Here is a 13024-nt window from a genome sequence, read left to right on the forward strand (position 1 = left end):
CGTTCTTAGCTGAACGGGTCTTTTCCGGTCTTCGTTCCCCTGTTGATTTGTTCATTCCCTTCAGCACCACTAGCTTTAGGTTACGCTTGGGAGGCTGCAAGGGGGCCGTCTGCAAAGGGGCCTTGTCCGCACCAGACTGGGGAGCTGCTCCGAGTGCGGAGGGGCGGCTGCTGTCCTGACGTTCCTCTTGTTTTGGCCTTCAAGGGCGTCATGGTTACTTTTTATAGCCCTTCAGGCTGCTCGATCCTTAGCTGAGAAGCATAAAACCGTGGCACTTCTTTGGTTCCCGTAGATATGATCAGCAAACACATAGACGGCAGGGTTAGCCCCCAGGACCCCCCAGACTTTCCTGCACGGATGACACCTGCCTTAGGAGCGTTGTCACTTGAACGCTGGGCATAGCAGAAGCGAGCAGACTCGGCGCCGTGCGGTCCTGTCAGCACGGCCTCACCCTCGCTTCACCCGTTTATCCATCCGGGTGGGAACTGGAAGCCCGATCCTGGGGGCGCCTCAGTCATTAGAGTGGGGACCACGGTGGTTCCCCTGGAACTGATCACCGAGTTCCCATTTAGTGCGTTTCCGTGAGAGGTGCATCTTCGGGAGAGGGGCATGATTTCTAAAGACCCTCTAGGGGCTGCATAATTATAAAAACGCTATTATCACTATATCCGAGGATAGGTAATAACAATTTTACTTATGTGTCTCTTTCGCTTTAGAGAAAATGAAAAGAATCTGTTTGTTGGGACTGTTTGTCCTTGAAGAGTCTCTGCTTGTTGCAGATCAGGCAGAGCACTGCCTCCTCATCTGTCTCCTGGGGGCACGCAGGAGAGCAGGTGCTGCCAGCAGAGCTGGCACGGGGGCTCGGCACGCGCCCGTCAGAGGGGCACTGGAGGCCCTGGGGCCGGCTGGGACTCCGTGCGGCACCCTCTGAGCTCCTGCAGACACGCGTCGCGCCTCTCTAGGGCACGACGTGGTTTGCGGCCCTTTCCCAGAGAGAGAGACGTGCCATGGGAAGCCCCCCCATCCCCTACCCCCTCCCCCCGGCACAATTTTTCTTTTAATCCCATTCCCTGAGATGAAACACAGGAAAAGCGTGGGCCGCGAATTCAAACAGATTCAGACCAGAATTCCGGTTTTACCATTTTCTCTGCTTTCTGAACTGGGTCCCTCTGACACTCAGTTTTTTCAGGGGTGAGATGCCTGTTATGAGGCTTAAAGGCAATCAGGCCAAAGAAGGGACACTTTACACAGGGCCTGGCACACGAGAAGATGCCCCTGCAGTGGCTGCCGTGGCTGCTGCTCTGGCGTCCTGATGGGGGCGGAGCTGGCCCCCCTCTCCCCCCCAGACCTTGCCCGGGGCTTCAGATGTGACGCGGGCATTCACCCGCAAAGTCAGCGGGCACACCTGAGCTCCCCCCGCCTTTGTATCATCTCTGGTGGGCGCTGTGGCGTCCAGCCAGCTTCTAAACCTGGCCAGCTCTGTCTCCTAAGCGTGTCTCACACCCCTTCGCCTCTCTTCGGTCCCCAAAGTGCACCATAGCTCCCCAAGGCTGCGCCGCTCGTCCTCGGGGTGTTTCCTGTGTTACCCACCGGCCTTCCGCCCTGCAGCCCAGGGGGTCATCCGGAGGACTTACAGGTCAGCGCGGCTTCTCAATGTTGTTCAGGGCCTCTCTGAGGCCCGTAAGGGGGTTTTCCGAACTCCTTAATCCTAACAACCGACTGAAACCTTTTTTAAAATAGAAATTTTGGGTCTCCCTCCAAGATTCTCTCCTCTGGAGGTTCTGATGCAGAGGATCTGGGATGGGGCCAGGAATCAGCACTTTAAGAACTTGCCTGGTGCTCCCTTGACGGCTCCTTTGCCCACCGCCCAGCGCCCCGGTGACCCCCTGCCCCGCGCTCTGCGCTCCCCCACCACACAGCTGCCTTGTACGGCAGAGTCCGCCCTCGGCGCCCTCTTCCCGGGACCCCCTTCCCTCCATCTTGGTGTGCCCTGTGCAGATGCCGCAGGCCTAGCCGCAGCGCCAGGATTGGCTCCCCTGTCCCCTGTAGGCGGTCTCCCCGCCTCCCAGGAGAGCTTGTGGCCCCTTCCTCTGGAATCAGAGAAGTTTTACATTGTGCTGCAGGTTTTGGGCTCTGTATCCCCCTCCCGATAGACTCAGAGCCTTGAGGATGGGGACCATTTCGTTTCTGTATTCCCAGCATCCATCTCAGTTCCTGGGACACGGTGGGAGTCCATGAATGCTTGCTGAACAAATAAAAAGGAAGGAGGAAGTCTGGCCAGGACATCTCAATTGTACCAATAGCTGTACAAGTGTTCTTTGGAGCCCTGAAGTGTCCCCCGGTTGGTGGCTAGGAGAGAGGCCTGGCCGGGGAGGATCCTACCCCTGCCCTCCTCCCTCCGCTTCTGACTCAACCAGAGGGGCTCTGTGTGAACGTTTTTTATATGTTGGTGAACATATGAAGGGTTTTATTGAAAAGAAGAGGAAAGCTGATACTAAAAATGAAATGGAAAACCACAGCACTAACCCGCCTTTATGAGACTCCTTTATGCGTTTCTGCGCTTCCTGCTTTAGAATGAAGTGGGGAACCGTGAAGAGCCTGAGAAATGAAGGCGCGGGACCCAAAGTGGAAAATGAGTCTGTGAGGACGTGTTAGAGGTTTCCCGATCCTGCTGGGTGGTACCACGTGGCGTGGCCTGGGGGCCACTCGCCAGTCTTAGGCACCTGCAGGGTTGTCATGGGAGGGACGCTCACTGGCGGGCACCTTGTCCCACAGGGGCCCAGGGGAGCAGCGTGCCATGAAGCTGCAGAAGCTGAGAGAATGCCTCCGACTTCCCTGGGGAGTGCGCTTGTATTTCCGAAACGGAGTCTTGGGGAAGCGCCCGCCCCAGGACCTGCGGGCGCCTCCCTGAGGCCACCTGACGTTAGCGTCGGGGCAGAGACGTGCGGAATGCGATGCACGCGCCAGAACTCCCCTAAGAGCAGGCAGCTGTGCATCGGAGCTATTGTTAGACCTGGTGCGGGTCCGAGTTCCGGAGTCCGTCTGTGAGAACCTGCCCGGGGTCGGGAACTTAGTGCGGCTTCAGGCGCTGTGCGTGCTCAGCTCGCTGTCGGGGCGGGCGCTGGGCAGCCCGCTCCCGACGTTGCTTATTGGAGAGAAAGGGGTTCACGCCAGCCCTTCTTTTCTCTTGGAAGGGGTCGCGTGTTCCCACCCAGATTATCTAAGAGAAAGCCTGGCCGGTTGCCCTCATACAGAGCTGTGGGTGGTTATAAAAATCTCACGAGTGAACTTGACTCTTTGACCACAGTTCTTTTCCCACCTCTGGGAATCAGGAGCAGATGCTCCCGGTCTCGTTGGCCGATTAGAGTCAGTCAGTCAGTCAGCAGCCACCCAGTGGGGTTCATACGGACGCCACTGCCTTCCAGAGAGGCAGATCATGGGGTCAGACATCGCCCGTCATTGGTACTTAAAAGCCATCGCAGCATTTTAAGCTTCTGAGAAGTCCTAAAGGATAGAAACCCGTGTTTAATAAAATATTTCCTAGCAATATTTAACCACTTTTCCCCCCAGAAATGGCTATTGCCAAATCAGGAAACATCAAGTAGATTGGATAGATGTTGGCCTTCAAATAGTTTGAATGTTAACAGAAAGCATCATTTATTTATCATACACTTTGGAGAAGCGAGCAGAACGGGAAATGATTATATGTGTACCCAATGCCCTTAGAAATGAAGAGCACACACACAGTTCTTTTGCATGTTTCACAGGTTATGAGGAAGGGCAAGGGAGAGGAGGAGCAGGAGAGACTCCGGGGGAGGAGTGAAGCCCAGGTGGGCCCTGTGAGAACTGCCTTAGGGGCCCCCCTCCCCAGGCGAGGAGAGCGAGAAGACCTTGGGTTGTGACGGGCCAGCAGCTCTGTCCACCCACCGTTTGCTTTTACCTGTTGTCTTTGGACCAGAGCTTGGTGTGGCCCCTCCAAAGGGCACCCCCTCTGTGGTTATCAGGGAGCTCCAAACGGGGACTCAGACAGATGGGTGTTCTGCCATCACCAGCACGTGGCCCCACGGTGGCCCTGGGGACCGTCTCCACTCCAGGCACCCATGTAAGAGGCATGTAGTGCTAAGCCTGGCAGTGGCCCACCTCACCCCGTCAGCATTTCCGTCTAGAACGGTCACACGGCCTCCCTCAGCTTCAGGGGAGGCTGAGAACTGTAGTCTGTCTGTCTGTCTGCTCAGGATGGGGTGGGGAACGTGGATTTTAATGAGCAGCGGACTGGGTGCTTCTCGGTCCTTGGCTGCCAGGTTGGGAGGTTGGCTTGTGCAGGCCGTCCTGTCTGCCCCCTGTGGCTCATGAGTGTTCCTGCCTAGCGTGGCGGTGGCGCTGCCCGTAGTACTGGTGACTTCCCTCAGCACCTTTGAACACCCGCACCGCAGTTCTCCAGGGAATTCCCACTTCCATCCATGCAACGTTTACTGAGCACCTGGGCTCCTGAAAGTACTGGAAATACAGCCGTGAACAAGGGTCCCCTTGTGTGCAGGGAGTTTATGCTCTCATGTTAGAGAAAGATAATAAATAAGGAAAATCAGGAATTGGTGCCAAGTGCTGCAAAGAAGAGAGAGGGTAATGGGGAGACGAGGAGCATTGCTTTGGCCGACACCTCAGCATGGGCTTCTCTGCGAAGCCGGCTCGTGGGCCCGTCCACTCGGGCTGAGAGAACAGCGCTCCAGGCAAAGATCACAGGCAGCTCGTGCAAAGGCCCCGAGGCGGCGCGGAGCTTGGCTTGGCCAGGGCACTTGTGTCTAGGGGACCAGTGCGTGTGGGGAGCAGTAAGCAGGAGAGGCTCGGGCCGGCCGGGTCAGATGTTCTGCACAGGCCTTGCGGGGCTGCAGGGTCTGACTTTTATTTTATCTGAGAGCAGGACGGCGCCCTGTAAGGTGACTTGTAGTTGGTTTTCCGCAACAGCCTTAGGAGACATAACTCACATACAATAGAGTTCATTGTTCAAAAGGTGCAGTCAAGCGGCTTTTAGCAGTGTTGGGTAACCGTCATCACAGTCAATGTGAGAACATTTTTATGACCCGCAGAAGAAGTTCGTACCCTTTAGAAGTCACCGCGTTTTCTCCCAGACACCCAGCCCTCGGCAACCGCTAAATCTATTCTCTGTCGACATCTGTCGGTTTGCCCGTTCCGGACGTTTCCTAGAAACGGGGTTTTACAGAATGTGGTCCTTTGTGACGGGCTTCCGCCACTCAGCACAACGTCCCTGAGGCCCGTCTGCGCCGCAGCGTGTATCGGTGCAGCCTCCCCTTTATGGCCGATCGCTGCCCAGCGCACAGCTGTGCCTGCCGTGTGCTGTTCCTCCACCCGGTACTCGGCGGGCACTTCGGTCGCCTTCCCCTTTCGGCTGTTGTTAATAATGCTGCTACGGACACTCATGTATTTTCATCCCTTGTATATGTACTTAGGAGAAGTGCCAGCTCATATGTTAAACTAGGTTTAATCTTCTGAGGAACTGCCAGACTTTTCTAAAGTGGGTGCGCCCTTTTGCGTGTCCAGCAGCGGGGTCACTGTCGTTCCGTTTTCCCCGTCTCCTTGTCAACATGCCGTCATGTGCCTTTTTGATTCATGTCAGTGGAGTGGGAGTGCAGCAGTACCTGCATCGTGGTTTTGCTTCGCATTTTCCTAGCGGCTGATAATGCTGAACATCTTTTCAGGTCCTGTTGGCCATTTGTTTATCTTCTTTGGAAAAATGTCTATTTGAGAAATGTCTTTTCCTTTGTAATTGAGTTGTAAGAGTTCTTTTTATGGTCTAGATACAAGTTTCTCATTAGGTATATCATTTGCAAATATACTCTCTCATTCTGTAGTGTGGTTTTCCCTTTCATGATGGTGGCCTTTGAAGCACAAAAGTTTTAAATTTTGATCAAGTCCAAGTTCTTTGTCTTTCCTTTGATTGCTTGTACTGTAACTGTCTTCCTAAGAAACCACCACATAATCCAAGGTTTTAGAGATTTATATTTTCTTCTAAGAGTTCTGTAGTTTTCACTGATGTAGTTACGTCTTCGTTGAAGTTTCTGGCCTTGATGAGTAAAGCTGCTATAGACACTCACATACAGGTGTTTGTGTGGGTGTGTGTTTCTATTTTCTTGAGTGAATACCTAGGAGTAGAAGTGATGGGTCTCATAGTCAGTGTATTCTGACTTTATAAGAAACTGTCACGCTGTTTTCCAGAGGGGCCACACCGCGTCACATTCCTCTGAACGGCTGTGGAGTTGTCCCCTGGTGTGTTGGCGCCCCAACTTCAGCTGCCCCAGGAGGTGTGTAGCGGCATCTCGCTGCGCTCTTAGGTGGCGTTTCCCTGGGGACCAGCAATGTTTTCTTGAGCTTATTTGCCACCTTTGTATAATCCCTGGTGAAAGCTGTGCTCAGATCTTCTATTTTTTAAAATTTATCATTGAGTTCTGAGATCGCTTTATATTTTCATCTAAATTCAGCCCTTTCTTAGATGAATGCAAACATTTTCTTGTAGTCCATACTTGTATTTCATTTTCTCAGCACTGTCTTTCAAAGAGAACATGGTTTTAATTTTGATAAAATCCAATTTATCATTTTGTTGTCATTTATGATATTTGCGTAATAATCCAGGATCACAAAGATTTTTTTCTGCTAACTGTGGAAATACAGTTGTGAACAAGATATACGAAGGTGCTTGGCTTCATTTATCCCCTGTGATTTCGTAGAGTTTTGGCTTTTATATTTAGGTCTATGATCCATTCAAGTTAATTTTCGTAGGCAAGGATCAAGGTCGAGTTTTTTTAATGGCTCTGTTGAAATTACTGTGCTTTCTTATTGAATTTTGATACCTTTATTAACAATCAGTTGAGTATATACATGTGAGTGACCCTGTCTTCTTTTTTTAATTGTATTTCTTCATTACCATTGAGTCCCCTTCCACCCCATCCCCGCCAGTCACCACACTGGTGTCCACATCCATGAGACTTTTTCCTTCCTGCTCAGCCCCTCCACCTCCTGCCATCCCCCCCCTTAGTGCCAGCCTGCTCTCTATGAGTCTGTCTCTAATTCGCTTGTTTGTTCAGTTCATTAGATTCCACATATGAGTGAAACCATATGGTGTTTGTCTCTCTCTACGGGCTTATTTCATTTAGCGTCATGTTCTCCAGGTCCGTCCACACTCTTGCAGTGGGTAAAACTATCTCCTTTTCATGGCCGAGTCGTGGTCCGTTGTGTAAATGTCCCGTAGCTGTTCCATCCACTCATCTACTGACAGACACCGGGGCTGCTTCCGTAACTTGGCAATTGTAAGTAACGCTGCAGTGAACCCAGGGGTGCTTATGTCCTTTTGAATTAGTGTTTTCGGTTCCGTCAGGTATATTCCCAGAAGTGGGATCGCTGGGTCAAAAGGCAGATCCGCTTTTAGTTTTCTGAGGTGTCTCCACACTGCTTCCCACAGTGGCTGCCCCAGTCTGCATTCCCACCAGCAGGGCACTAGGGTCCCCTTTCTCCACGTCCTCGCCAGCACTTGTTGTTTGTTGGTTTGATTGATGATGGCCGTTCTGACTGATATGAGGTGATATCTCATTGTGGTTTCAATTTGCATTCTCTGATGATTAGTGATATTGAGCATCTTTAAATTTGTCTACTGGTCATCTGTATGTTCTCTTTGAATAAGTGTCTGTTCAGGTTTTTTGCCCATTTTTCAATTGGGTTGTTTATTCTTCTGGTGTTGAGTTTTGTTAAGTTCTTTATAAATATCAGATATTAACCCCTTAATCAGACGTGTTGGCGAATATGTTCTCTCATTCTGTGGATTGTCTTTATTGTCAGTGTTTTCCTTCACCGTGCAAAACCTTTTAGTTTGATGTAGTCCCATCTGTTTATATTTTCTTTTGTTTCTCTTGCCTGGGGAAATATATCCCACAAAAAATTTCTGTGAGCAGTGTCTAAGATTTTGCTGCCTATGTTTTCTTCTAGGATTTTTATGGCTTTGGTTTTATTCCTGTGCGTAGTGTAAGAAGGTGGTCTGGCTTCATTTTTCTGCGCGTATCTGTCCAGTTTGCCAACGCCATTTATTGAATAAGCTATTCTTAGTTTATTGTACATGCTTGCTTCCTCTGTTGAATATTAGTTGACTCTAACGGTGTGTGTTTATTTCTGGACTCTGTATTCTGTTCCATTCATCTGTGTGTCTTTTTATGCCAGTACCAGGCTGTTTTGATTACTGTGGCCTTGGAGTATAGTTTGATATCAGGTAGTGTGATTCCTCCTACTGTGTTCTTTCTCAGGATCGCTGTTGCTACATGGGGCCTTTTGTGGTTCCATATGAATTTTTGAAATACTTGTTCTAATCCTGTGAAATATGTCAGGGGACTCTTGATAGGAGTGGCATTGAATTGATAGATTGCTTTGGATAGTATGGACATTTTAATGATTTTAAATCTTTCTATCCATGATGACAGACTAATTGGTGCTCTCTTGTATGTAACTACCTGCTTTCCTCTTGTGGCTTTTAGGATAATCTCCTTGTCTTTAAGCCTTGCCATTTTAATTAGGATGTGGCTTTGTATAGGCCTCTTTGGGTCCAGCTTGTTTGGGACTCTCTGAGCTTCCTGGACCTGTATGTCTTTTCCCTTCTGCAGGTTAGGAACTTTTTAGGTCATTATGTCTTCAAGTGGGTTCCTGATTCCTTGCCCATCGTTCTTCTGGCATTCTCATGATGCAGATATTGTTATACTTCATGTTGTCCCAAAGGTTTCTTAAGCTCTCCTCATTTTTAAAATTCTTCTTTCTTTTTGCTACTTTGTTTGGGTGTTTTTTCCTACTTTGTCTTCCAAATGGAATTTTGTGCATTGGTCCTTTAAGAGGCTTTCTGCATCTCCAGCTATCTCTCCCTGGCAGACAGAAACCCCGCTGCTTCTCACAGCCCTTCCTGGTTCTGGTGCTATGGGCTGGGGAGCCCAGCTTAGGTTTTATACCCCACACATCTCAGGTGAAACCCTCCCGGCCGCTGAAATATCCCTCCAGCACTTCAGCTGCCACCCGTGGGAGCCCAGCCGGCCCTGCCAGTCTCGTTGTGGTGACCGTGGTTTCTCCTATCTGCTCTTGGCTATAAGGCTTCTCTCCAGCTAGTACTCAGTTGACTATCGGGGTGATTCTTCTGTAATTTAGTTGTGATTCTAGTTTAGTCCTGGGAGAAGGTCAGCGTGGATTCCACTTACTCCTCCGTCACCTTGGGTCTCCCCTGTCTTCTAACAAAATCCCCCTTAACCCAACACACTCATTCCACTAAAAGTTTATAACTTCCCCTGGTCACAGCCATTTTCTTTAAAGGGTGGTCTAGACATCATTCTGCTCCTCACGTGTTACTCCTCACACCGGCCTCCGCCTTTTTCTCTGCTGTTTCACTAAAACAGTTCTTGCCAGAACCACCAGCTTGTCCCTGATCGACACCCGGTGGACACCATTTGTCTGGTTCCGCGTGTGTCTCCTGAGGCCCCTCCCACCCCTTCCAGACACTTCCTTCCCGGGACTGACAGTGCAGGGCACCATCCTCCGTATTTTCCCTATGTGTCTAATTTTTCTTCCTTGGCCTGCTTCTTTTTTTAAGATTTAGTTAATTTATTTTTAGAGAGAGGGAAGGGAGGGAGAAAGGGGGGAGAGAGAGACATTGATGGGGGAGAGAAGCATCGATCAGTTGCCTCCCGTATATGCCCTGACCAGGGGCAGAACCCACACCCCAGGCATGTGCCCTGACTGGGAATTGAACCAGTGACTTTTCGCATTGCGGGATGACGCCCGGCCAACTGAGCCGCACTGGTCAGGCTTCTCTTGCCTACTTTTTAAATACCAATGGCCCTCAGGATTCTGATGAAAGCCCTTTTTCCTTCTCATCCTATCTACATCTCCTCCTCATTTCCATCTAATCCCCTGGTTGAAGAATCTCAAATTTATATCTAGCCCAAACTTTTTCTGAGCTTCCTTTCTGTGTATTTAACTGCTTACCAGGACCATGAGCTCTATGAAGAAAAGTACCTTGTATATGTCTTATTTACATCTGTATTCCCATGTTCTGCACACGGAGCTTAGTAACTGTTTGTTGACTAAATGAACAAGTGAACAAACTGAGCAACTCATGCAATTGATATTCTATCTCATAATTCTAGTACAGTTTTTACGGTGGCCCTTTTACTGAGACCACAGATATGTAGTGAGTACATGAATGACTTCAGGCACAGGAGAAGTAAGTACTTTCAGAATCACTTACATTGGTTTGCCATGGCTCAGTTTTCTTTTGTTACAGTTGGTCGGGGCCCTTGGGATGCGGAGATGGGGGTGAGGTCCTTGGCGGGGGGCCCTGTGGAGGTGGGGAGCCAGGAGACAGTTCTCCGGGGGTTGCAAACACTGTTTCCGAGGGCTTTCTTGTCTTTTTTTTTTTTTGTATTAGAGTATATAATATTTCTGTGTTGGTTTTTTTTTTAGTCCAATATTTTCCTTGAGGATTAGCCTGTATTGTTTGGGGAATAACATATTTGAATGGCCCTAGTAAGTTCTGCTTGTTGCTTTAGTTATGATACATTGTTTCTCTTCGACATTTTATCCAAATTTTTGTAAGTCTCTGTAACATTTTTCTCGCAGCCCCGAAATGGTTCTTGAGAGTTATATGGAAGATGTAAATTGGGGTACATAGATTATTTTGCATCTAGCATGATGTGTATGTTTATGATGTGAGTGTTTACATCAGAGAATATATGTGCCTGTTATGGGCTTAGCGTTATGCCTGCAGCTTTGGGGGTCTTTGGGTTAGTTCAAGGCAACCATTCCTGCTGCCCTCAGGGAGCACACACCTTCAGGGAGATCAGAGCTGCAGGCGACAGGGAAACAGCAGTCCCCGTCAGGCAGCTGTGGGGTCCCCTGCATGCTGCTTGGCGAGAAACAGAGTCCTGCAGCCAGATGTGCACTTGCCTCGCCTGTCGCTGCGAGCCGTGGGGAAGGGTTTCTCTGTCAGTGCCCGTTTTGTTTGTCCTGGAGCATGCGTCCCTTACCTTTCTCTGTCTCTCTCTCCTCCGTTTCAGCGAGCGGTTTCTGGTGAGGCTGAACAAGAACGGCGGGCCCAGGAACCCAGAGAAGATAGAGCGGATGTGCGCCCTTTTCACCGTACGTGCCAACTCTCTTTCCCTTCCCTGCCGCTGACTCTCGCCGGGGCTCTGCCATGGGGATGCTGTCGCCCTAGAGACGAGCGTTGGCTCTTGTCTCCCCGCACACTGGGGAGACGAGCACTTGATTTATGTTTCTGTCCTAATGGAAGATGTAAAGAAAGCTGAAGTTAGTTTTTAACTGAGTTTTTTACTAAAAAAATATAATCAAGTGCCTTTTACTGGGGTGGATTTTATAAGCTATTTAATGTAAGAGACACCTGAAACCTGAGAAAAGTCTTGCTTTTCTTATTCAAGGCCACTGGGAATCCCTCTCACGTATGTCCAGTTTCTCAAAAGACAGCCCTCAGATTTATAGCTTTGCTGCTTTTTTAAAGAGAAACTAGATGGCCCTCTGTCGAACACCCGACAGAGGACGTTTTCCTTCTGTGGCCTGTACTTATGAGCCACCGCGCTGTCATCGTGGTCTGAGACCACACGCGTTGTCTCCAAGGAGGCAGGTGACCTGCTTATTGGGAAGGGCTCAGCCTCGTGATGCCACGTTGCCTTCTGTATTTTTCAGGTTGATTCTGATTTACGAAGGTTTTTTGTTTTTTGTTTTGTTTTTAACCCAGTTACACAACTAGCTGCCCCACTTTATTTGGGTTCATTTATGCGCTGAAGAAGAAAACAAGGCTGTCCGAATTTTAAACCAGCTTTGACTGCCTTGGATTCTTTGATCGGCCTCAGTGATACTGAGATGCACCAAAAGCCATTGGTGCGGGGCCGTGCGGGAGCCTCAGGGCCACTGCCTCGTGTGCGGGGCGTGGTTGACAGGTGGCCATCAGGTGTCCCACAGCCTCTTAGACCCAAGTGGGGTTTGTGGTACGATATGCGACTTTCTCTGAGAGGTACAACTGGACTTGCTTGCCTGGCTCTTCTGTTTGTTTTCTGCAACTTTATCTTTCAAACCTTCAGACGCTGTCACTGCGGCCTCAGAAGCCACTTGCACTGGGAGGGCCGCTACTGAATGTGCCCCAGAGGGACAGGAAGCCTTATAAATCTGGCCGAGCTAAAATGCTCTTCTGTTCTCCCTGGGGCTCAGCATGCAAAGCTTAGGAGGCAGTGCAGGAAGAAGGAGCAGAGGATGTGGGCCCATGGAGATGGGTAGGGGAGTTGAGGGGTCTTCGTCTGGGAAGGTCAGCGCTCGCTCTTTCACAGGAGGAAGCACAAGGGAAAGAGCCCAGGCGGCACGTAACGGCTTTAGGCTGGAGGGCGGAGGGCAGGCTTCTGCACTGGGCTCCGAGCTGGGCACGGGGCCCGCCCTTCTGGAACCGCACGCGAAGGTTGCCACGGTTCCAGGAGGTTCTTCTAGGTCCCAGTGGTCTGATCGTTTCTGGCTAAAGCAGCAAGAGAAACTGTGGACCCCTTGCCCTCTGGCGTTGGGGGAGCAGAGCCGTGTGCCATGCGCTCCCTGAATGCGGTGGGCGCAGCGCGTCTCTTGGAGAAGTGAGCTTAATTATGATGATATTTGAATGTAATTACAGTCGATCTAAATTCTCACTTCACAGCGCGCTCCTTATCTATATGGGCCCAGAAGCCTGGCTGCAGCTCCCGCGTTGTAAGTCAGAGATGCGCGGGGCACGCGGGACGCACCGTGGTGCGCTGCGAGGCTGCCACGGGGGCAGGCACAGGCCGCTGGGAGCGCCGCTTCCACGGCCCCCGGATTTCTTTAAAAAGACCCCAGAAGTGATTTGAGGAATTTTTAGAAAGCACGCGAGATTTTTTGACCCAGATTGTCTTAGGCAGGAGTTTTGTGTTTTACTTCAGGTTACATGAAAAAGTAATTTCGGTGGAACCTGTCTTCTCCTTAC

General features: G+C 50.2%; 1 protein-coding gene across 1 annotated transcript in view; it reads left to right on the top strand.

Moving 5' to 3' along the window:
* DOCK3 (dedicator of cytokinesis 3) overlaps window positions 1–13024 on the top strand; it is a 218468-nt gene that overhangs the window by 110687 nt on the left and 94757 nt on the right. The window contains exon 10 of the mRNA XM_090284832.1: window positions 11091–11172. Within this exon, the coding sequence (XP_090140958.1) occupies window positions 11091–11172 (82 nt within the window). The remainder of the gene's footprint in view (window positions 1–11090; window positions 11173–13024) is intronic.

This window comes from Furipterus horrens, unplaced genomic scaffold (genome assembly GCF_987537825.1).
Source record: "Furipterus horrens unplaced genomic scaffold, mFurHor1.1.pri manual_scaffold_7, whole genome shotgun sequence".
In the NCBI taxonomy this organism is placed as follows: Eukaryota; Metazoa; Chordata; class Mammalia; order Chiroptera; family Furipteridae; genus Furipterus; species Furipterus horrens.